This window comes from Empidonax traillii, unplaced genomic scaffold (genome assembly GCF_003031625.1).
Source record: "Empidonax traillii isolate 1590-97213 ecotype Southwest subspecies unplaced genomic scaffold, ASM303162v1 scaffold5:size3517227, whole genome shotgun sequence".
NCBI classification, from domain to species: Eukaryota; Metazoa; Chordata; class Aves; order Passeriformes; family Tyrannidae; genus Empidonax; species Empidonax traillii.
The window spans coordinates 1,416,902-1,441,387 of NW_020955198.1; the positions used below are offsets into that span (position 1 = coordinate 1,416,902).

A 24,486-nucleotide genomic window follows, 5' to 3' on the forward strand; every position below is an offset into this window, starting at 1 on the left:
TGCCCCGCCCCACTGGCGGAAAGGGCGGGGACCTTGTGCGGGAGCGGGCAGTGGTTGGCCGGGGCCGGAGGGCGGCGGGCGGGGATTGGCCGGGGCGGGGCGCGCGGCGGAAGCGGCGGCGGCGGCGGCAGGCGGGTCGGCATGGAGCCCGCGGAGGGCCCGGGCGCGCTGGGCCTGCACGGCGACGAGGAGATCATCGAGGTGGTGGAGCTGGGCCCGCCCGGGCCGGGTGAGACGGGGCGCCCCGCGCCGCGCATCGGGCAGGGCCTGCTGGGGCTCCGGCCTTTCCCGCCGGGGCACCGGGTGCGCTGTGGCCCCACCCCAGTGCCAGACCCGGCCGGTGCACCCCCCCCCGGCCCGCGGCCTCTCCCCTCATCGCGCCCCGTTCCCTGCGGCTCCCCTGCGTCGGGTCTCCTGGCCGCGGCGGCGTCGCGCATCCCCCCGCTGCCCTGTCCGCGGGGTTCACCCCGCTCCCGCCGTGCCCGCAGCCGCCCCGGGGGGGCCGAGCCCAGCGGGCCGAGAGCCGCGCCCTGACCTTTGCCCTCCGCAGATGACCTGGCCGAGGAGATGGAGGACGTGGACTTTGAGGACGAGGGGGCAGACGAGCCCGATGCCGAGACTTGGGATTCGGAGGATGACGAGGGGGTGGAGGATGGCATGGAGGCGCAGGACGACAGCGAGGTCACGTTCTCCCTCCACTCAGGTGAGTGCTGTGGGCCCCTCAGGACCTACTCCCACCTTGGCTTTCCCCAGAGCCCAGGGGTGCAGATGGCCTTGCCAGGCTGCCAGCCTTCCTGGGACAGCCATCAGGACTCGGAGCTGCCTTGGGCTTGTTCTCTCGCAGAGAAGCTCTTCAGGCCTCCCACCATGGCAGCTGGCCCTGAGCTCAGCAGACAGCCCGTGCCTCTCCTCCCCTATGTGAAGAATTGATTCCCACTGGGCTGGGCTGGGAGTTCAGCTCGCTGACATGGGGTTTGGATTCCCTGGGAGCGTCAGGTGAGGTGGAATTGGCCCCTGAGCAATTTAGCCTGTCTTTACTCTCCTGTGAAGCTTCTGTTTTCTGCGTGAGCCTCGACCCCAAGACTAATACGCTGGCGGTGACCGGTGGGGAGGACGACAAGGCCTTTGTGTGGCGCGTGAGCGATGGGGAGCTGCTGTTCGAGTGCTCAGGTGAGCCCGAGGCTCTGCCAGTGAGAGCTGTGTCCTCTCCCAGCTTGTCTGGGAGCTGTGCTGGGGATGTGGTCCTGACCCCCTTTCATGGCTTGGCCTGAGCAGTCTCTATCCCCTGACATCCCTAGGACACAAGGACTCGGTCACCTGTGCCAGCTTCAGTCACGACTCTGTGTTTGTGGCCACGGGTGACATGTCTGGGCTTATCAAAGTGTGGCGGGTGGATGCCAAGGAGGAAGTGTGGTCCTTCGAGGTGGGGGACCTGGAGGTGAGTGGTGGAAGCCCTGGTGCCATGGGGCGCTCCCAGGCCAGCGATGGGGGGGACACCACCTGTGATGCTGCCTGTCCGTCTCTCTGCCCAGTGGATGGAGTGGCACCCTCAAGCCCATGTCCTTCTGGCGGGCACAGCTGATGGCAACACCTGGATGTGGAAGATTCCCAGTGGGGACTGCAAAACCTTCCAGGGCCCTGCGTGCCCAGCCACATGTGGCAGGATCCTGCCTGATGGTGAGGCATGAGGGCTCTCTGGAGTGGGGAATGTCACCAGCTCTGTAACAGATCCCACTGTCACCATCTGCTCTCCTGCTTCTGCCAGTCTGTGCTGAGTGGGAAGTGGAGGGACTAGGGAGGTTGTGTCCCCACGTGCTGTCTCTGTCTCACCCAGGGAAGCGGGCGGTGGTGGGGTATGAGGATGGGACCATGCGCATCTGGGACCTGAAGCAGGGAACCTCGCTGCATGTCCTTAAAGGTAGGGAAAGGAATATCACCTGGGGTGCTTCCTACCTGGGGAGTGGCCCCTTCCAGTGGGCTCCGACCTCTGCCTGGGTGGAGAGGTGATGTTCTCCAAAGCCACCGGTGGCTGCTCCTTGCTGCTGGCAGGGGCTGCAGGAGGATGTGTTTCGAGGCCCGCTGGGTCTCTGTGGGGATGACACACAGAGCTCATGCCTGCTGCTCACCCCCCAGGCCAGGATGGCCACCAGGACCCCTTGACGTGTGTGGCCAGCAACCAGGATGGCAGTTTGATCATGACGGGCTCTGTGGACTGTCACGCCAAGCTGATCAACTCTGCCACAGGCAAGGTGGGTCTGTGTGGGGGGGCAGAGCCTGGAGCGCTGGGCACCCCCTAAGCCCTCTGGGCTGGGCCGGGCTGGTGCACAGCCATCGGCAGCCGGCAGGAGGCGTCCTGGCGCCGTGGGTGGAGCCGGGACTGGGTGGTCCCTCCGGGCTCCTGGAAGGAAGGAGCTGAGTATTTGGAGCTGGGCGTTGGTCTGCTGGGGATGCAGGCTTGGTCCCGGGTAAGGAGCGGGAACTCTGTGCATCCGTGTCTCCTTCCCTTCCTCTCGGGGACTAGTCAGCTTCCCTCCACACAGGTGGTGTGCGTGTTCAAGATGGAGACCGTGGCCCCCAAGGCACCCATCGGTGAGGGCGAGGAGGCAGAGTCTAACTCGGTGGAGTCGCTGGGCTTCTGTAATGTGTGAGTGTGGGGACAGCCCTTCTTCAGTGCTAGATCTTACAGGGGTTGTTACAGACAGATCCATTTGCATCCCCTGTGCTTGTTCTGCCGCATTTCTCTTGCCTCTGTCCTCCCTGGCTGAATGAGGAGATCCTGGATTACTTAGATGTGAGGACAAGGGACAGCGGCTGATCAGTCCTCCGGGCAACTGTTGGGTTTCTGGGCTAGCCTGATGGACCACTGTGGGGCTGGGATACCCTCCAGACATGAATGTTTTCATGCCAGGACATTTTCTTCCTCATTAACCTCAGGCTGGTTGCTGACTCTTGCTCTCCCTTTGAGTTTCCTGATTGGGGTGTTTCAAGGCCACTGGGTAGTCCCTCATATTCTCAACACACCGGAGCCTTCAGCCCAGGGTTTGCCTTCAACCTGGATCCTTCACACACTTCCATCCCTGCTTCCCCTAGTCCCATGTAATGCCTGTTCCCCTCTCTACAGGATGCCACTGGCTGCTGTGGGCTACCTCGATGGCACACTGGCTATTTATGACCTCTCCACACAGAGCCTGAGGCATAAGTGCCAACATGAGGTAAGGCCCTACCCCCTCTCCCTAGACCTGGGAGGTGGGCTTTGGGCCTGCTGGAGATCTTTCTCAGAGCCCAGGGGCCAGTTCCTGATTTGTGCTTCTCCCTCAGTCCTGGGCTTCCCCAAAAGCAGCCACAATCCCTGCACAGAGAATGTGGTTGGCCCTGGGGGCTGGCTCTCCTGTCTGTGTGGGTGGCAGACAACAGGGGAGGGGGGACGGGATACAGGGGGGGAGACTTGGTGGAGGTCCCCACTGTGTCCCCCCTGTCCCAGTCCGGGATCGTGCAGCTGCTGTGGGAGGAGAGCTCGGCCGTGGTTTACACCTGCAGCCTGGATGGGGCCGTGCGGCTCTGGGATGCCCGCTCGGGGAAGATGATCAGCGAGTACCGAGGGCACTCCGCCGAAATCCTCGACTTTGCTGTCAACAAGTGAGCAGGGGATCCCTAGACCCCTTCCCTGCAGGGTGGAGGGACCAGGGGTGGCAGGGGCCTCCAGCCTCAGGAACTCATTTCACAAACTGTCTCTCCTTTGGTTGTCCTTGGGGTCTGGTCCCAAGGTGGGGACAGACACAGGTCCATGCTGAGCCTTGAGGGTCTCAGGAGGGAGTGTGGCAGTTCAGAGCTGGGCCAGGGGTGTTGGTTAGGGATACCAGAGGCCCCCAGCCCCGTATCTGAGCCCTGTCTCCCCGCAGGGATGCCTCCATTGTGGTGACCACCTCTGGCGACCACCAAGCCAAAGTGTTCTGCGTCCAGCGCCCCGATCGCTAGAACTGTGCCAAGGGATGGAGTCCCGGCACTGCGCGGCGGCTCGTGTACAGAGGGATGAGGGAGATGGTGTCACCACCCTTCTCCAGTGTGTGCTTTGTAATTTTCCAGCCTGCCCTGCTTTGCCCTCCCTATCTAGGGGCCAAGCCTGGGGTTTTGTATGAAGATGACTTTAATAATATAAATTATTTCACTTAACTGGATGCCATCTACTCTGCTTGTTGGGGGGAAGAGGACCTGGGGAGCTGTGCTCCCTCCTCAGGGATCTCCCTGGCATCCAGTCATAGCCTGAGGATCAAAGACAGAGACCCCCGTCCTAGCTCTCGCTGATAGGGGGAAGGAGGGGGCCACGGTAGGAGGGAAGGGTGCAGATTGCTATTTGAGGGTAGGAGAATCGTGCTCTCTGCAGTCCAGGAGTTCCCTAATAGAACAGGCTATTCCCAGACCTGGGCACAGCACCCCCAAGTTCACCAGAAGTCATTTGTTCCACAATACAGGAGTTATCTCCTTTGGGGCTGTGACTCCAAACACCCCTTCCAGGGCAAGGCCACATGCATTCACAAGCCAAAGCCCCACAGCCCTTTAAGATAGAAAGATCTCCTTTATTAATGAACCCCAACAGTATTTCTTCAGATACAGGAGTTTTGAACTCAAATACTCAGAAGAAAACAAGTTAATATTGCATTATTCTCATAAGAAATACTGCAACTTATTTCTGGTAACATATTGCAAAGCGAAACAGCTTGAAAAGAAAAAAAAATTAAAAAAGAAAAGAAATTAAGTCAATCAAACTGGAATTAAAGTTTTGTTTCTTGGAACGATCAAGTCCTCGCAAGCACAGCTCGTTTCTGCAGATTACTCCCCAAACTGTCGTACAGACCCCGATTGCTTGAATTCCTTATGAGCCCACAGAGGTGCAACATTAAAAGCTACGATTATCGGGTAGCAAGTGCCCCAACCTTCGTCCTCCACGGCAGCCTCAGTGACCCCGGTGTTAACGGGTTGTGAATGTCTTCCCCCTGGAAGGATGCAGAGAGAGGTCAGCACAGCCCCCAGGGTGGCTGTGGGGCTTGTGGTGGGGCACACGCTGCAGCTGAGCTTTCCCAGCCAGGCAGGGACTGATGGTTTGGAGCTCACAGGTGTTTGTGGCTGCAGAACCAGTGAGAGGGGCTATGGGGAGGGGCTGGCCTTTGCAGAGGGGACAACCCTTCTGCCTCAAAGCAGAATGCAAAGGGACATGCCAGGACACACATCAAAAAAGGACACCAAGGGGCTCTGGGATGAGCGGAGGGTAAGGGACATGAAGGAAGTATGTTCACACAACTGCTCTCCTCCCTCCACCCTGTGCTGCTTATTTACAAGAGGGAGCCAGCCAGCCTGGTGGCCTGGGAGTGCTCCTGGCCCCAATCATCAGCTGGCCAAGGGCAGCCTCTGGCTCTGAGCAGCTGCAGACACACCAGGCACAAGGACCTGATCTTGTACCCACAAACCCCTAGGGAGCACCTAGCTCTTCTCCCCTCATGAGCTGGAGCTGCCCCCAGAACTGGCCAGCCAGCTCTAATATAACGGGGGAAAAGCCCCCCAAATGCCACAATGGACTCGGGTGAAACATGACACAATGGAGACACCTGGGCTCACAGGACCTGCTGGCACAGGGTTTTGCCACAGACCCAGCTCCTCAAGGGACATGCAAGGCAGTAAGCTGTGAGTCACCACCACAGCACCCAGCCTGCCCTGGACTGCAGTATGCCAAGCTGAGAAGGGGCGAGCTTGTGGCTGGCAGAGAAGCCTGGAGCGGGTTGCCACTCACGTGATTGTTTTCATTTCTTTCTTCTCTGCGTCTGGACGGGCACGGTTCAGCACCTTGAGGAAATCTGACGTTTTCGCCCTCATACGCGTGTGAATATAGGCCTGCGTTTCATTAGGACAAAACAGGGACACGTCAGGATCCTGTCTTCATAGCTGAGATTTCAGGACATGTCAAAGCCAGGTCACTCTGAACAATTACCCTAATTTCTGTTCCCAGAGAGGAAATAAGCCAGATCCAAAAGGGAAAAATCCTATTTTGCTGCTAGAATGGGAAGCAAATATGCACTGCCTGTGCCTAAGGGCAGGGAGAAGGTGACAGTGCATCACTTGCTACCCCTGCATGACTGGGGAGAGCAATGCCAGACCTAAATGAGTTCTCAGGAGGCACCCCTGCCCCATGCTCCTCCCCTGCAGCACCCAGGCCAGATGGGCTGAAGCCACCCCGTGTCCCCCAGCTCTGGTCCTCATACCTTCGAGCACTTGATGTGATAGTGCAGGTAGTCCCGGAATGTGTGGATCAGGTTTATGGTGTTGTCTCTGGCTGCAGCATTGGTGTGACGGGGGAACAGCACTGAAAGAAGAGGCCAACACAGACCATTAGTGCCTTCTGAGGCTGCCCCAGAGCTTCAGGATCCTCCAGTGCTGGAAGCTTCAGGGAGTGCTGCTCTGAATGCCTGCCTTGCTCTCTACAAAGAGCCCTTTACTGTGACACACATCAAGATTAAGCAGCACTTGTGATTTTATATATAAGGCTTAGGAGCACTTTTCCACATCTCCTACAGCAGCCTGGACACAGCTGTGCAGCCTGTGGGATGCAGGCAAGGCCAGGTGCCTAGAGATGATGGCACTGTAGGAAACTGCATAATGCAACATCAGTGCTTCGGAGACAGTCAGAGGAGTGAACTGGGAGGCAGACCAGAGCAGTCAGGCTGCTCCAACAATTTCAAGATCCAGTCTGCCCCGGGGTCTTGAAATTGGTTGTCAGTCTCTGTCTGGCAGCTTGTAACAGACAGAGACTTGGATAAAGTTGGTGGCTCACTCTTTCCATAAGGTGGTACTCTGCTAAATGTCCCAGATCCAAGGGCTGAAAGAACTTTTTGTCTGGGTGATGATCTCACCTGAGACTGTCAGATGAGATAACCAGGAAATTGTGTCTCCACAAGCATGGAGTATGTGCCATCCCAGCCCTGCCATAGCTGACAGCTGCTCGGACCTCAGGGCATCATTCAAGGAGCACCCTTAAAGAGGGCAGTGCTAACTTCACCTTTTCCTGCAGTGTCTGTGCTCCATCTCTGAGCTGCAAACTACAGGAATGCGGGCCTGAGAGATCCTAAAGACACACCCAACCATTGCCCTCGACTTCCCTGGAAGACACCTATCCCTTTGCACAGGGCAGGGTTTGGACTCCTCAGCACTGCTGCCCAGGGGGAAGTGATGGCTCTGCTGGTCACCACCTCTGCAGGCAGGAGGAAGTGGCTCATCAGTGTCTGGCCTACAGCAAAGAGGCAGAACTGGAGAAGCAGAACTCACTCACTGCCCTACTGCTGCTCTCCAATTACCCCTGCTGATCAAGCACTGCACAGGTGCCTGCAGCTGGACAACCTACAAATACACCTGCATAAAACCTTTCACAAGAAACCTCCAGTTTCTACAATATCACAGCAAAGCAACCCTTCCCTTTGCTCCCAAGTACTGAACTTATTTTGTAGGCAGACACTAAACAGCTCACTGTCCACTTCCGTATCTTCTTGTCCACAGCAGAGCTGAGGTGACCTGATATAGAAAAGGGATGGTCCAAAAGGGTGGACAATACAGAGTGCAACTCCAGAGTCCCTGCAGCCCCCTAGTGACCCACTCCAACACTTGGGGAAGGTGAATTCTTTTTCATTTTTCATGCAGCAGCAGGAACCTCTCTCCCGAGCGTGCCCAGGCCTCAGAACTGCCTGCTTACCAAAGGTGATGTAGCCAATATTGTCGCCCACGGCCGCGTCCGTGTCTTTCAGCTCTAAGGGCGGCTCCCTGTGGCTGAAGAGCACCTGTGGGGCTGTGTGACTGGCCCGGCGACCCTCCTTGAACTCCTGGGCAAGACAAAGTGAAGGTGAGTGCCACTGCGACCCTTCAGCAATGTGCTGGGAGAGCAAATAGGGTTTCCTCACTCCTACAGGGCAGTGAGCAGAAGGTTGCCCAGCTTTCCCTGAATGGACAGAGTTCATCAGGCCAAACACCTGGAAAACAACCTTTATTCCCAGCAAAACCAGCCCCAAATGGATGGCTATCCTTGGTTTATACATGGCTCTAGTGCAGCCCCTCGGCTGGGTTGGCTTTCAGTGTCACACCCTTGCCATGGGTGTTTTGTGGAAGGAACACCTCAGTCTGAGCAAGCACATGAGACAGCACAACTCTTGCTGGAAAATCAACACCATCAATGCTTCCAGTGAAAGCGGGCAGTGCCTATCACCCCAGAGGAACAAAAATTCTCAGGGAGGGCTGCAAGGTCTCCATCACACCCAGCATGAAGGCTTTGCCATTTGAGAAACCATCTCCCACCAGGAGCCTGCCCAGGTATCAAGAAGCACCTGCAGGGTTTGAAGCTTGTATGTGAAGCTTGCTCTTCTTAACGCTTCTCTACACCTTGAAACAATACCTTCAGACAGGGAGATCCCTTCCCCCACAGAACCTCTGACAGCAGCACAACCCCCACTTTGCATGAAATGAACTGTCTGTGTTTCAGGAATTGTAAGGACCATCCTTATATGGGGTTGGGAATGTCCAGAGACCATTCTCCTGCCCCAAGGCAGGGCAGCCTCCCCTCTAAATCACTGACCTCCAGCCCAGCCTACACATTATCAGCCACCCTTGGCCTCTGCTCTGAGCACAGCTCCCCCTGGGAAGGGCAGGAGCATCCATGTCCCTTTTAGAGAACCGAGTACATCACTGGGGTTTCCCTAATGAAATGCTTAGCTTGCACTTCTGCCTGCTCGTGCCAGAGGGTGAAATGGTTCAAATGGCTTCACTGGTTAGTTAATAGTCACATTTTCTCCATGAGAGCCCAGATGAGCAGCCACCATGCCTGGCTGCCTTATGCAAGAGCAATAGCTGGAGGGAAGGAGCCACAGTGACTCAGAGTGGAAATTCTTGTGGCTGGGCAGAGGCAGGGTTTGCTGTTGTAAAAACCAAGAACTCGGGACATGGAGACTCCGAGACAGCCACTGCCTTGAAGCCCTGCCATCTCCCCAGGAGCCTCACTAACCCCATTTTGTTCACATCACGCCTCCTTCCCTGTTTTAAAAGCTGAATTCCAGGCTGAGGGATATGCTGGTGGGGAAAACCTCAAAGTTAGAGCAGACGCCCTGCCTGTAGCAAATGAACACAGCGAACAGAGCTGCAAAATAAGACTTCCGTCACAGGAGACCCTGTTCTGATGACGCCCAACAGAGGTAAACTGGTATCCAACCAAACTGGGCCAGTAACTTGCTGTTCATGAGCCTGTCAGCAGCACAGCCTGGCACCCCTGAATAGGTGGGTTAAAGCTCTTCTATCCCTGGGACACCCTGCAGGGCTCTGCTCCATGGCCACGGCCATGCAGGAGGCTCTCTGGGAGGTTCAGGAGACACGAGTGAGGCAGGCCAGTGGCAGGGATGAACACACATACCATCACGCACTGAGCCTCCCCCAGCTGCACGCAGACGCTAACAGACATGCAAAGTGTTTACTACAAGTCTCTCCACGCTTTCCAGCTAAACAGCAGTTGCGAAAGTTAGCTGAGAGTAGAAGTACTTGGCATTAAAATTGGTTCAAGCCTGCAAAAACGGTATATTCATAGCTCTGAAAAACTCAAATTTGACAGCTGCCACACTGAGCTGCTGAGACTTTCTGTAGCATTAGCAGGAAGAAACTTTGAGGTGAAGACAACTCTCAGCCCCATCTCAGGCATGGCATGGCATTGTCTTTCCCTTCCTCTCTCTTTACAGGCTTCCCACGACACTCAGCTCCTCAGCTGGTGCTGGTTATCCCTACACCACAGCTAGCCACACTACAGGGCCTCAGCGTGGGGACTGAAGTATTTACTGTGGTGTTTTGTCATCTGTAACACATAATATGTTTGATTGTCAAAATGAGCAAGACTATTAGTAATACAGATGACAATGCAAGAGCCAGGAAAATATACTACCTATGCCTATTAACATGTTCTTCCATCCCATTGCAGCATGGAGCCCTGCAAAGCATTTACGTGCATTAAACTACCTTTGTGCTCACTTCAGCCCAACTTCAACAGCTTATCTGGCAATGCTGCTTCAAGCAAGAAGGCACCTGAATCGAGGACCAGACCCTTTCCCCGTAATTCAGTTTCCATACCTGCATAAACACCTTTCCGATCACCACGTCATCGTCGTCCTTAAATACTGTGCTGAACACAACTGTGACACGGTCCTTTTTCGCCTCAACATACCTGCAGGTGGGTGAGAGAGGAGAACCCACACGTGAACAGGAGCTAAGAAGATCAACTGGACAAGGAAGCAACTGTATGACAAGGTCAAGAAGATAGAACAGCCATTCACAGGCCAGGCTGCTGAAAATTTCCCCTCCCTTGAGACAGTATTTGCAGGGAGCAAAACATTTCTGTTGGGAGTGGCCAGTTCCTCTCCTGCATGCAGCCACAAGTGCTGCCACTGACAGAGACTCTTGTGTAACATCCCAGCAGCCCGAGGCATGAGCATTACCCTTGCTGGATACTTGTGGAGCCTAGGACAAGCCCTTATTACCCTACCAAAGTACAGAGCAGTAGGATTTCCTGACTTTCCACCACAACCTACAGCTGTGAGCAGGAGCAGAGTCCTGACCACTGTCCGACTCCCATGCTGCTTGAACACTTACATTGTCTCATCGTCCCTGTAGTGGATGACTGCTCTTTTTTCTCCTTCTTTGCCCTCTTCCTGGAATTTGAAATACTTCTCAAAGACTGAAGCAAAGCAGTTGCGCTTCAACATGCCGGCTTGGTGCACAATAGCATCCTTGTCTGCGGGAAGGTTCTCCAGGTCGTAGAGCAAAGAGACATTGTAACCTGGGAAGGGACAGCCACCAACCTTAATAATCTACGTAGGGCCTTAATGAAGGCAGAGACATTTTCTCTTTAAAGAGACCTACAGTCCCACCTTTGCCTCAAATCCTCCCAAAAGCCCCAGGGGTGAGTACTTCCCACTCTAAGCATGGCCAGAAGCCATTCCCAAACTCGGCACGTGGCCATGGCAACGCTCCTGGGGCTCCTTCCTGAGCTCTCAGACACACGTGCCGGCTGAACTGCTCCCAAGTTTTTTGCAGTGAGTAGGAAGAGATGTTGTCACAGGTAACCATGGTTTTCCTGTGTCTCACAAAGCTTCTTTGAGAAGAACAAAGACCCAAACCCTGAGGAACAGAGGCTTCCTGGAAGAGGGCTGCATAAAGAATTATGGCTTGTGCTGCAAGCTACTTCAGCCCTGACTTACCTAAGCCACCTTTTGAATTGCCATTCATTGTACAGAGAGCCCCAGACATCAAGCTCTTTAAGTGCAGCCTTCATATGAACATTTCTGAGCATTACTTCAGTAATTCTGGAATTGCATTCACACACACACACACACAGAGTAAATGTTATTGCAGGGTTACCTGATTCAGGATTTACCAAGTAGCTTCCATAGACTTTCTTCAATACCTAGAAAAGAAATTAAACATTGAGAGCACAAGCTATCAAGAATTGTTTCTTCCTGCACAGACGAAGCCATGTTTGGCCTTCATTTAGAAATATCAAATTACATCACCTGCCTCCCCTAGTCTAAGTGAATTTGGACAAGTATTAAGTCACCAACTTCTAGTACTATCAGCTGTCCCTGCTCTAGGGAGAGCTCCCTGAACTCCACTGACAGGGGGCACGGTACAGAACAGGACTCAAAACTGGAACTTTTTCAAGTTCTTGCTTGCATGGGGAAGAAACCTCCTTCCACATAGTAGAGCCTGACAGAACAGATCTGAGGGCTACAGCCCTTCCTCCCCTTCAAAGGCAGATGCAAAGTGTGCCCAGCCTCTCTCCTCACGGGACAGCAAGTTCAGAGCAGGGGTCAGGTGCACCGTGGCCTGGTGACCACCCGCTCTGTCTCAGCCTATTGCACGGGACAGATGGCCATGCAGAGGAGAATGCCAGGCTGCTTGGATGCCTCCCAGAAGCAGAACCGCCTACGGCACAGCAAAAACCTTTCTTCAGACATAATCACTGCTGAATTTTACATCAATGGCAATTTTCAACTGAGCCATAGCTCTGTGTCAACGAGGGGGCCGGGAACAGGAGGTATTTCACAGGGAAGAACACAATAACGCTGTGGCAGAACTAGCCCTCCTGGGATGACACCCACTACCACGTGGAAAGGATGCACAGGCTCTCTGCATGCCAAAACCTCTTCTCAGCAGAGAGCCTGCCTGCAGCAGCCCAAGAGATGCCCTTAGCAGGAACCCCACTCTGCATTCTTCACAGTGCGGTTTCACGAAAAACAGAGCAGAAACAACCTACATCATCTCCAGGGAAGTACAGAAAGCAACAGTTTGCTAACTGGAGATTTCAAAATGTAATTTCTATTCAGTCAGCACTTCCAAGGCGGAAGTGCTGCAAGTCCTGCAGAGATCCAGTTTTCCTCTAAAAGTTTAGGAAGTTGCCTTCTACCACTGTCTCAATGGCTGCTGGTGCACAGTGGTGCCAGCCACTCGACCAGCACAGTGGTTCTCTTGGGATCACACGCTGCACTGATCCCCACTAAACATGCTGGGAGGGCTCCATCATTTGGGCTGCTTGACACTCCTGTCTGCCAGCAGAGCAGTAATGCCTTCAGTAGCAGACAATGTTGCTCCTAGAAAGCTCTGCATACAGGAACCAGGAAAGCGGGACACTCAGTCTTATCTGTTCTGACTTGCGTAAGTCTTGCAGCCATTTGCAGGAACTCACTTTGGGTTCAAATCACCTGTTTCTCACCAGACTCCCAATAAACTGAGGGAGCTTGTTTTCTTCCAAGGACAGCCACCCAGAGGCAAAAGCCTGTTGAAGAGCCTTGGGTGACACTCATTTGCTACTATGTGGAGATTTGAAAACTGACTCAGGAACTGAGTCACACTTCCTGCCTCGCCACCCAACCACAGCTCAGAGAGGCTCCTTCTTTCTACCATAAATGGCCCTCTGCAGCCACAGCCCATTCAACAGGAACTGAGCCTGCAATTCCTCACACCAGCAGCAGAAAGGGAACCCGTCTGCAAATCAAGGTCTGCAGACACAGCAGGAGCCCAGCACTTGCTGTCAAATGTGGTTAGAGTAGGAAGAGAAACACATGGGACTCCAGACCTGTCTTGGTGCCTTCCTTCACTTGTGGGCTCAACACACCAGTCAGGGAAATTATTTCTATACGGTCAGGGCTCACACTAACTTGGACTTGAAAAATAAGTGGTGCCTTTTGCCTTTCAGGCTGGAGGGTCATATAAGATGACTACTTATTCATGAGAGAGTGTGAAGACACTTGCCCTTGTCTTCCAGCAAAGTGGGACTCCTGGTTGGCACAGGGCTGCTCCTTTGATCAGTGTGAGATGGGAGCACAGATGCTTCTCTAAGGGTCAGATGTTGGATCCATCAACATTGCAAGGGCATTGCTAACACAGTATTTGTAGGCATTAGGCCTGGAGATGCTTGCTTACCTCATCAGCACCGTGTTCCTGGAGTTCCTTGTAGAATTTCAGAGAAATACTGACCATCACTTTTGTCTTGTCGCCATTGGGGTTTGAAATATGGTAAAGGACTCCATCAAAGTCTAAGAAGCAAGCAAGAAGAATGTGAGGGAACAGGAATCAGTTTCCATTTCTGAGGAAGGTTTTACCTACGCATTCTAGGAACTGCATAAAGCAACACCCTTCCTCTTGCTCCAGCCCTTACATGTACAGCAAAAGAGAAACCCGCAATTAAGGAAAGTGGCAACGTCATGGAGGGAGATCTGTTATCATTCACAGGGCCGAAACGGTTTTGACACCTGTCCATCACAGAAAGCTTTAGTCTAGTGTCATTTAGCATCCCTGGCAAACCCGCTTGTGGTCAACGCACGAGGATACAAACACGCAGACGGGAACCTTCTGGATGGCCAGCACAGAAAGTGACTGACATGCCCACCAGGCCAGAGCTGCAGCCTGCAGGAGAAAACATCTCTGCCAGCAAAGGCAGCTCAGCCGCTGCCTGCTGTGACAGCTTCCACTTCACTGCAGAATGGGCAGGGAGGGCAGGAGGCAGAGAAAGGCAACTCTCCAGCTACCCAGCAAACTCCACTTCCCCACAGAGCTCTACAGCTCACACAGGCTCTTGATAACAGAAGCAAAAAAAATCAGTTGCTGCATGAGCACTTGAACTTCCTTGGCATTTCTCCTCCTGGAGAGCAAAATTCAGGTGATGAATTCATTTTGCCTGTTATACTGAGCCAGCTTCCTATCAACCCAAACCAGATGATGCTAAAGACCTCATAACAGGGCACCAAGGGCAGGACTGGAGAACAGGCAAGGTAAAAGAGAAAAGGGACACACCAAACAAAGCTCTGCCACCACCGAACTCATTGCCTTGGGGAAGTCCCAGGGAAGGCAGACAGACTGAGAAAATAGTGGGGCAGCCAACAAAGCCCCAGCTCTGGGGTTACTGCAGTGTCCACACCATCTGCACCTGCCCAGCAGTGTGGGCTGAGATTGGGCAAACCAGGTGCAGCTGTGGGTGGACTGTTTGAGCCAGTCCTTTGTTCAGAGAAGTCAAGAGAGCTGCAGAGCTTACCTGCAAATGTTACTTCTACTGCCTCTGGTTTATTTCTAAAAAGCAAAGAAAACAAAGGAGATGAGAACTCAAACAGCAGCCTCCAAGCTGTGAAGGAAAGAGGATTAATTTCCAATGTCTTATTTCTCACAAGCAGCTCTTCCTGAAAACCCTCCTATCTCCTGCTGTTCAACTAGTACATAACCTTAAACAAGAGGTCTTGGATTTCTTCTCATTCCTATAAGCACGAGTTTTACCCTAGATGATATAAAATAGACCTTGAAGCTGGCACAGGTTGTTATTATTTGTAGTTTATTAATAGATTTCAACATCACAGATTTCCAGTTAGAACTAAGAAGGCTGCTCGTCACTAAGAAGTTCGTTTTCACAAGTGCACTTACTGTACAGATCAGTCTCGACACAGGTCTGGGGTCAGAAGCTCTTTTGTAAGGTCCTGCAATACCAGTTCATGGAAGGGGCTGAGTAATCCTTTCTGACACAGTATCCCCTTTCCCAACAACACCATCTCTGCAAATGCATTGATATAACTCACTTGCAGAGAAGACCCCTTTTCCAAGTCCAGGACTAGGAGCAAATCATAGAAGGAAACTTTCCAGGTGTGAGTTTCATTCTGCCCCCCTTCCAAAACACCCCAATACTTTGTCAACAAGCTCTGCAGGAAAAACGGTAGCTCTGGATTTGCTCTAACACTTCCCTGAGTGGTCTCAGAGATCCCTGAGCAGCGACAAGGCCCCTCAGAAGCCAAAGGTACACCACATCTTACACTGTGACTATGAAGATTAAACTACATCTTAACAAACCCTATTTCCAGGTTGTCCATGATCTGTAGAAGAGCAGGACCCCATGAAAGATGTAACTGCTTCCGGAAAGTAATTTTTTTGAGACTGGCACTACATAATGGCTTTCACAGCTCTGAGGGGACTGGTATTAATTGGTCACTCTCCACCAGGGAACAATGCAAAGGTATCTCTGTTGCTGAGAGCAGGGGTGGAAAATGAGAATAGGGGAAAAATGCCAGTCTGATACTGTTGTTTCACACCATATCTCCAGTTATCTTTCAAAAGTGGGTGATAATTAGCAGAGTACAGGCTAATGCTGCTGCTAACATAAATCTAGTCTCTAACAGTTCATTCGGACCTGTCTGAACCAATATAGTGAAATAACTCCTCAAACCAAAGCCTGTGGTCTCAGCTATGTTGCTGCTGCTGCCCAGAGACAAGCTTCAACCTTTTTGCTGAAACTTGTTCTGTCCATGCGCTTGTATGCTGCTGGGTACTAGCTACACCTCAGTACATACACTGAGAAAGGGAGGGGGGAAGTGATGATTCAATATCTACTTTCCCATACCATATTCTGTAAGGATTTAAATGATTTTATCTCAGCAGAAAGCACTGTTCTTTCATCAGCTTTTCTGCAGTCAACCTTGTTCCTGGAAGGCAGAAATTATTACCACAGTGTGCTAAAACTCAAGTTGGGCAATACAAGGGAGACTAAGGCCTCGAATATCACTGATCCCAAACCATGCACCAGGTCACCATTTTACTCTAGTGGAAAGGGAGGAATCAACTCCTAGACAGAGATCCTAAGTAGAAATGATGGGGTGTTGCTACTTCATGAAAGTGATTAGCTGTGAAAGGCAACAGCTCTTTTTTGTCTGAAGGCTGGGGAGCCTCTGCCTTTTGTGCCACATCCTTGAAGATAAAAACCACACACTAGAAAGAAGCAGTGCGAGTGCACCCAAAGCAGGTCCTTTAGTTTAAGAAATGTGCCAGCTACCTGTAACCTCTCTTGCTTTCATCTCCACTTCCCAGCTGGGCCTGAGACAGGCTCAGCGGGCATCCCTGGCTGCATATTTAGCTCGGGCTCTTAGAAAGGGGAGCAATTCCCAAAGCTGCATCCAAGCCACTTCTGCTCACTGAGGACTGCTCAGAGCAGAAATGAAAGAAAATCCCACTGATCCCACTCGGTCAGTTGATGGAGACGTGTTCTTCTTTTGGAACACCACACTTAGACGTGGGAATCAGCCTGGATGGCAATATAAATTTTTATAAAAAAAGAAACCTATGTAGGAAGCTTTAAAGATAGCACAGCCAGGCACATGAGAGCTAGGAATATTAAAGAGGACACATCCTTAAACCTCTGTTCCATCTTCTCAGAGTTACACCTTTCAAACCCCATTCCCCATGCACATGTAGCTGACACTTCCCAGGGTGCCGGCTCCCAGCAGAGTCCTCCAAACACAGCACCGCCCTCGGAGAAATGCAGGGAAGCGGCTCACAGCCAGTGCACTGGAGTGCTTTTGCCGAGAAAGGGCAATTCCCTGTGCCTAGTACCCCGGGGGATGGTAGGAAGATCAGTGGTCGCATTATTGAAGAAGCCGAGGAGACCACGTACCCAGAGCCAGCTGATGGCTCTGCAAGAGAGCCTTTGTTCTGCACACAAAAGCTCACCGCTAACAGGGCTGCTTTTGGGCCTGTCATCCCGCAAGCATCTTCTCTTAGAGAAGATTTTAACACTGATTTCCCAAGTGGCTCAGTTCCGGTACCTGGGGATGGTGAGAAGGGGAGATATTTTAGGGAAAAGCCGATAACTGGGCAGAACTTCGGATGCTGAATATTCAACTGCTTCCCGGCACAGCCTCAGTGAAGCGAGGGCTCACGTGAGATGAATACAGAGCTCCTCGCAGCCGCGCTGGCACAGTCACCTACCACACGGTGAGTCTTCTGCCTCGTCGGGCACACATCTAAGTAACCCAGGCCTGGCCTGGCCCAGGGGAGTACAGGGAGGGGCATTAGAAGCCTGGCTGGGAGCAAAGTGAGCTCTCTTAGCCTTTCACAGTTCAAGAGCTTTACAATCACAAAGTTTAAAGTGCTTCTATTTATTTCTCTGGTTCACCTCACCATAACTACCCTGGCTACTTAAAACGCTTCTACAACAGCAAAAACCACCCCTTTTGCTACCTGAATTGTTGTTACCCCAACAAGAAGTCCCCAGGCAGCAGAGAGAGGAGCTCTCCAGAGTCTGTACTTTCTGGATGAGTGACAGTGCTGCAGGTCTCATCACACGATCACTTCCCCTCGACCTTTCACCAACCCCATCTTCCGCCAACAGAAATAGCAGTGGAGATGTGCTGAACACTCTGCGGAGGCACAGTGTGTCCTCGACGTTTTCAGCCCTCCCTGCTCTGGCGAAGGCTCAGTGAAGAGGGTGCACACACACCATGCCTGGGACCGGGCCTCCACCACTGCAGGGTGGGTACTCGTTACCATAAGGTTACTGGCGCAGTCCCAGAGCTCTGCCTGGTCCAGTGTGCTCCGGCATCCCGTGCCTCTATGACGAGACTCCCCACACTCACGGTGGGAATTGGCAGTTTAGCAGCTTGGTGCAGAGTGACTCTAAACCCCAGCCATCTCTAAGTCCCAGTCAGACTGTAAATCCTAACCGGGTAGCCAGGAGTTCAGTATTTGGGGTTCATTTCTACCTCTGATTCAAGTCTCTGAGAAACAGAGTAAGCCTAGCCAGGCTCAGAGGAATTCAGACGGAACAGCCCATCCACTCCTGGGGCAGAAAGCTGCCATGACCCTGCAAGCTCCTTACCCATCAACGCTACATGAACTAGAGCCTCCCCCAGTGACCTTCCATGTTTGCTACCCTGTGCCCCAAATGGACAATAAAACCAGTTCACAGTGAAAATAACTTAATGGCTTTTCTCTGCACTAAACACTGAATCCAGACCAGACCTTTCTGCAAACCCCTGCCTGAACTCCAACGCTAAAATGGCAGCTGTTCCCAGCAGCAGCAGCGGTTTGCTTTCTGATAACACTTATCAGGTTTGAAGTCAAACCCACACCAAATCCCATCTGCCCTCTGCTTGTAACAATAAAAGATCCTGACAGGTTTTATGTCTTCTTGCCTTCATTCCTCCTATTCATCTCCAAATGGCTCCTATACCCTGTCTATCTAATACAGAACCAGCTCCAAATCAGATTTTCCAGGCCGGCAGAACATCCATGTAGAGTCACAGTGCCCATGGAGCAATGCCAGCGAGCACTTAAGAGCAATAGTATATCTTTTTTCTGACAGCATTTCCTCTATTTTGACTCTGACAACTTCTAAACTTCCTTGTTTTATTCTCAGGCCACAGAGACACTTAGCCATTTGTTACAATAAATTTAGGACCAACAAAGACTTATAATGATTATACAGAGCCTTCATCTTCTGTATTAAAAAGACCTAACTGCAAACTTGGCTGACAACCGTACTGAAGCATTTCCACATCACAATTAAGGCCTGTACCCAATAATGGAGAATGGCAATTATTTTAAAAGCTGTAGGCATGCAGATACTCTAATCTCTTGCCCCAGAGGAGGCAGGGGGCGGGGAAGGAAAAGGGGTATTTCAAAACTTAAAGCTTCAAGCAGAGATTTCAGATCACTGGAGCCAACACACAGTTTGGATAAAGTGAGCCAGATTCAGTGACAGACTGCAGGCTCTTGCTACAAAAAGGTCACCCCAACAAAAAAAAAATTATGAGCAATGTCTAAAATTATCTGAACAGTGCCTCCACTCCTGAGCCCCGCTCAGCTAACAAAAGCTTCCCTACGTAAGCTGTGGGAGCATATGTAATCAAAGAGCTCCTATAGCTCTGGCAGCACACCCACCACGAACTCGAGCAGGAATGCTCTGCCAGGCACCGAGCGGTGTACAGCACCCCAACACGTGCCAGCTCTCCCCTCTCAGTTAGGTGACCCCCTTGTGCCCAAGCTTTTCCCTTGATATGTGCCCAACAGCCTGGAGGAAGCTGGCTGGTAGGAAGGCAGTGGGATTCACAGCAGACAAAGCATAAGGTGGTCCTGCAGCACGCAGGCACAGGAAAGTCCCCTTCCAGCCTGGTATTTGTCCTGTGCATCTTTGTTCCAGTTGTGGGCAGGCAGTCCACAGTGCCCCATTGGAGAGATCCAGAGTGACAGATCTCTGGGAAAGAGCCTTATTTTGCACACACTATTCACTGCGTTTCTTCAGTAAAGTGATAGATATCTACTCTTCCCTGGTGTCAAGCGTTGGTGGCTGCAGCAAGAACCACTCTCTGAGGATAAAACAGTGCAGGCCTCTCTTGGGAACCCAAGATGAAAACTGAAGTTGGGGCTGGGACAGAACCACCTGTGAAAGCATAACACTTTGCAGATCTGGCTTCTCTCTTGTTCCCTGTGCTGTTGTTTGAAAGCAGAGCACTGCCTAGTTCCAGCCAGAGGTGGTTCACGATCCACCATTAATGCATTCACCTTCCCTAGCGGCTAAAGCAGGATGTATTGTGTCTCAGGAGCTATGCTCAAACACCTACAGCACCCTCAGTCAATGTGGACAGCCAGGGTATACAAGTGCTGTCCATGCCAGCTGAACCCAAGGATACTGCTTTTGCCAGCAGCATCACCTGAGCACACCTCAGAGTCAGGCAGGTTGAGTTTCAGCAGGTGAGGTTGTGCGGGGGTAGATGTGCAGCTCCAGGCTGGGCTTGTGAGGACACTGAGCCAGCACCTGCCACTGATCCTTGCTCTGTGTCTGCACCATGGCAAGCAGCCATCACACAATGAACGGGATGAGGAAACTCATCCAGATTAAAAATACCGAGTTTTGCCTGTTTAATTTTAACCTAGGTCACTTCCCCAATCCTGTTTCCCTTGAAGCCACAAAAATGCCTCTGTCAGCAAGAAGGAGGGGGTAGCAGAGGAACAGTCTCTGGTTTTGATGGGGCTGCTGAGGATTCCTGAAGCACCAGCCACTCCTGCAGGGAGTTTCTTAGTGGTGCCCTGCGGGACTCAAAGCTCCTCTACCCTCCCAGCACGACCAACAGCCTCCAGATGCTCCTTGGTCTCCCCACAATGAACTCACTTTGCTTGTCACATCACAAACACCAAGTTCACACTGCCTGGTTTCACCCAGGGCTCAGCCTCGCTATCTGAAAGGCTCAGCTCCACAGCCCACGAGCACCAAGTGACCGCAGGTGGGAAATACCACCAAGCAGGCGGGCGCAGCTTCAGCCCAGCTCACAGGAACTGCTCTACACCAGGGAACTTCAGGCTTCAGCTGATTTCCTATGCAGCTAATAGTCATGAAACCCTGCAGATTTGTACCTACTAATGGCTGTAAAGAAATCAACAATTTGATTTGAGATTCTCTTCCCTCCACCCCCAACCCAGGAAAAGGCACGCTGTTCTCCAGCTATGCAAATTTGTTTTCTTTTGCACAGTGGGTAAAAAATAAGTAATGGTTTTACACTGATGATTAATTTACCAAAAATTTAGGGGAAGCTATATATGGCTGGAAAACCAAACCCAGAGAACAAAGCCCTGTGCCCCACTTTCACTGGGATCAGTTAAATTAGAGCAGGACAAAACTGGATAGCAAATCTGTTTTGCGAGGCTGTTCCTCCCTGGGTGTTAAACAGAACAAGTATTCACCAGACACAGAAGACAATAATCAAAGTGTTTTACACTTACAGTGTTTGTGGGGTTTTCTCCTGTCTGTGTGGTTAGCAAAGGGAAGCAATGATAACAAACAAAATCTTCCAACTGGTAGAGCTCATCCCCTCACATTACACTTCTATCAGAAATGGGAAAACATACCTGTGCCTCCAGCTTCTAGGCAACTTCCCAAGTACAAATGAACTGGTGAAAAGCTTATGGAACAGTTTATTCTCTTGACACCTACAAAAGCTCACGAGCCACCCTCATTTCAACACACTTGTTTCCACGTACTGACCAGGTATTCCCAAACGGCATCAGTTCAGTGCTTGAAAGCTTCAGCAGCAAATTCCTAACTCAAGTAATTTCAACAGATTCTGGTAGGTTTAGACCTTTGTTTTAAAATGTGGTTGGTTTAAGAGAATGGATTTAAACCAAGAAATGACAGTATTAAATAAAGGAAAAAAACCCCAAAGATGCATTGAAGTCCATAATCTGTCACCACCTTTATCTAAATGGTGGCTGTCCAAGGAAGTGAGATTTCCATAAGGTTTGCCCACAAAACCAAACTAAATTTGAAATTATCCCATTTACAGGTGGATGCTGCCAAGCACCAAGGACCTTGTCAAGGGAGGACTCTCAGAGGTGGGTTAGGCCCTGCCTCAAGTTCTGCTCTCTATTCGAAGTCCTGCCAAGGCACCTTCCATGCTGGGAACTCCAGGGACAGCTAATGGATCTCCATGCAGAGCAGACTGGAACATGTAATATACAACAATAGTGTTATGGCAGTAATTAGCTCCAAGTCCTAGACGTAACCTAGTTCTATATGACACAGTGAAGTGCAGAGTGTCTCCCACCTGACAGTCCAGGAAAGCTCTGTAGGGACCTGCCATACCATGGCCACACTGCAGCCATGGGAGGCAAAAGGGAATGACATACCCATGTCACAGGGCAAGTCTCTGGTAAAGGATTTGGAAACAAACCCTACCCTGTCCCACTTCCAGGCTGGTGCTCAAGTCACCAGACACACCTGGCTCCAGGATAACCACTGTGGACAAATCCCTGCATTGCATCTGCCACACTCCTGGATTAGAGTAAACAATGCAAATGCAGCTCTGCCCCAGTGCCCTGACTCGCTCCTCCCAGTCACTGAATCCTTCAAGGCTCGACCTTGCCCGGACTGTTCTGTCTTCTCCCCCAAGGCACATCTTGGAACAACCATCACCAAAATAGTGAAGTACACGAAATCCCTTCCTGCCTCCAGGCTGAGCACCACAGGAATGACCCCAGAGCTGTGGTTGTAGGGAAAAGAAATTGCATAACACCCATTCCTTAGAAAAGAGAGAAAAAAAAAAAAGCACCTCACTGCACTGCACTTGCCTGGACAGAAGGACCCCAAGCACAAGCACAGAAGAAAATGCAGAAGTAAATAACTTCCTCACCTCCAGCAGCACACTCATGACACAAAACTTATCTAGAAATGACATCTAAAGAACACAATATGCCATAGATGACTAAGAGGCAGAAGCAGAGCACCATCAGCTGCGCTATGGATCGATCCAGGAACAATTGGTACGTCAGGAAAAGCGTGCCAACGCACAAGTGAGGTGGCTTTGCTGCACAGCAAAATGGAAACTTTAGGAGTCTGAAGGCTGGTTCAAAGTGAGCAACACCAGCTCTGCTCATATGGTGTCAGAGTTTTGAGGTGCATTTAAACCTGCAAACTGCCTCCTCTACATTCACACCAACATGGGGACACACAAACATTCTTCTCTCTCCAGCAAGAAGAGTACCTCGGCACGGACTTGTGATGGACAAGCTGTCCTGACATACACTATTAAACTCAGTACATGCTGTACTTTCTAATGGATGCAGCCGCAATGCCACAGTGGACACCTGGGAGCTCTCTCTTCCCAGTCTGGTGCCTGTGTTTCAGGGAAACCTGTTGCATTAAATGATCAGGCTCAAGAAGAGTCAAAATCTGGGAGCAGCTCAGCTATCAGCAGCCCGTGAGACTGTTTTATGAAAAAAACACCAAAACAAAAAAAAACAACCTGAGCAACAAGTCAACTGAGAGTAGGGGGAAAGCAGAGGAAGTGGCTTCTGTCAGTGTCTGGCACACAAAAGGCTGAGAGCTTCAAAAAATCGCTGGTGGAAAAGGTGACACAGAGAAAGGCACCCGCCTTGGGGGTCCTTTCCCAGAGCAGCCGGAGCCGTGCTCTGTGAGGCGCCAGGGCAGGCTCCACCCAAGAGATAACACCACGGCGCTTTGCCTCTCAAGGCTTTGTCTCTGTATAAAGGTGTCTCAGCCAGCACACAGAGCAGCGAGCCCACGGGCAGCTTGGCGGCAAATTCACATATTCGTATGCAGGGACTTCCTTCCAAGCTAAGCTGTGCCCTCACAGGGATCTTTACAGCCCTGGTGCAACATTTGAAGTAAAAAATCACCAGCTCCCCAGGGACTAAACTGTCCCAGCAGAGACACAGGGGCAAACCAGACCCCCCAACCCACGCCCAAGGCCAGGACACCCACCAGGCTGGCATCAGGGGCCGTGGCTGACCCGGGGACCTGCATCCCTCCTCCTCGAGAAAGCAAAGAGGGAGAAAGCTGGAACGTGCTCCCTACCCGCAAGGCGAAAGGCCGAGGCCGCGACTCGGCACACAGGCTTCCTGTTCCTCGTTTCCCCCCACACACTCTGCACCCCCGCGGGCACCACGCCGACGAAGTCTGCACTACCCAATGCAAGCACCCCTGCAAACCCACCTTCCTCCCTTCCCACCTCCTCCTTGTCCAGGCCCTGTCTCCTCCAGCTCTGCCTCCTCAGCCCACCTCAACACTACGATGTCCAACACCCTCCCGACATCCCTCCTGCGCGCCCGGAGCTCCCCACTGCCCCATCAACCACGCCACCCAGCCCCAGTCTCCCCTCTGTCCATCCCCGCCGCCCCCAGCTCAACCTCCCCACCCCGACCACTCTCCCCCCAGTCCCCGCACGCCCCCACCCCGTGCCCGCTCTGCCCTGCCCGCTCCCGGCCGGCTCAGCGCCCGCCGGCCCGGTGCCAACCCCCGTTACACTCCGGTCCCCCATCCTGCCCTGACACCATCCCCCTCCTCCCCCGGCACGCCCCGACGGGTTCTGCCCCGCGCCCGGGCGGCTGGCACAGCCCCGGCCCCTCCCTGAGCCGGCTAGCTCCGTCCCCGCCCCGCCCCGGCCCTCCCCGCCCCTACCCGGCGGCCGCGCCGTCGAACTTGAGCGTGAGGGTCTCCTCGATGATGCGGTTGTTGACCTCGAGCAGGATCATGTCGGTGCCGGGGGCGCTCTGGGGGAGCCGAGCCCGCTGCGCGCACCGGGGACCCGCCCGATCCTGCGCCGCCGCTTCCGCTCTCGCGCGCGCGCGTCACGTCCGGCCCGGCGCCGTCCAGCGCGAGAG

The 24,486-nt window shown here is 52.5% G+C and overlaps 2 protein-coding genes across 2 annotated transcripts; one reads left to right on the forward strand and one right to left on the reverse strand.

The window, feature by feature from the left end:
- Nucleotides 1-102: 102 nt before the first annotated feature.
- Nucleotides 103-4,750, forward strand: AAMP (angio associated migratory cell protein). The gene is made up of 11 exons (XM_027879464.1): nt 103-229; nt 551-703; nt 1,051-1,170; nt 1,299-1,438; nt 1,533-1,677; nt 1,835-1,918; nt 2,134-2,249; nt 2,541-2,644; nt 3,122-3,212; nt 3,482-3,636; nt 3,900-4,750. Exons 1-11 carry the CDS (start codon nt 142-144, stop codon nt 3,973-3,975), a joined length of 1,272 nt encoding a protein of 423 aa, XP_027735265.1. The 5' UTR covers nt 103-141; the 3' UTR covers nt 3,976-4,750.
- ARPC2 (actin related protein 2/3 complex subunit 2) lies at nt 4,554-24,469 on the reverse strand. Its single transcript, XM_027879542.1, has 10 exons — nt 24,284-24,469; nt 14,594-14,628; nt 13,486-13,598; nt 11,425-11,470; nt 10,657-10,843; nt 10,138-10,231; nt 7,733-7,859; nt 6,252-6,352; nt 5,783-5,883; nt 4,554-4,991 (listed from the first exon to the last, which is right to left on the reverse strand). Exons 1-10 carry the CDS (start codon nt 24,355-24,357, stop codon nt 4,967-4,969), a joined length of 903 nt encoding a protein of 300 aa, XP_027735343.1. The 5' UTR covers nt 24,358-24,469; the 3' UTR covers nt 4,554-4,966.
- Nucleotides 24,470-24,486: the final 17 nt, after the last annotated feature.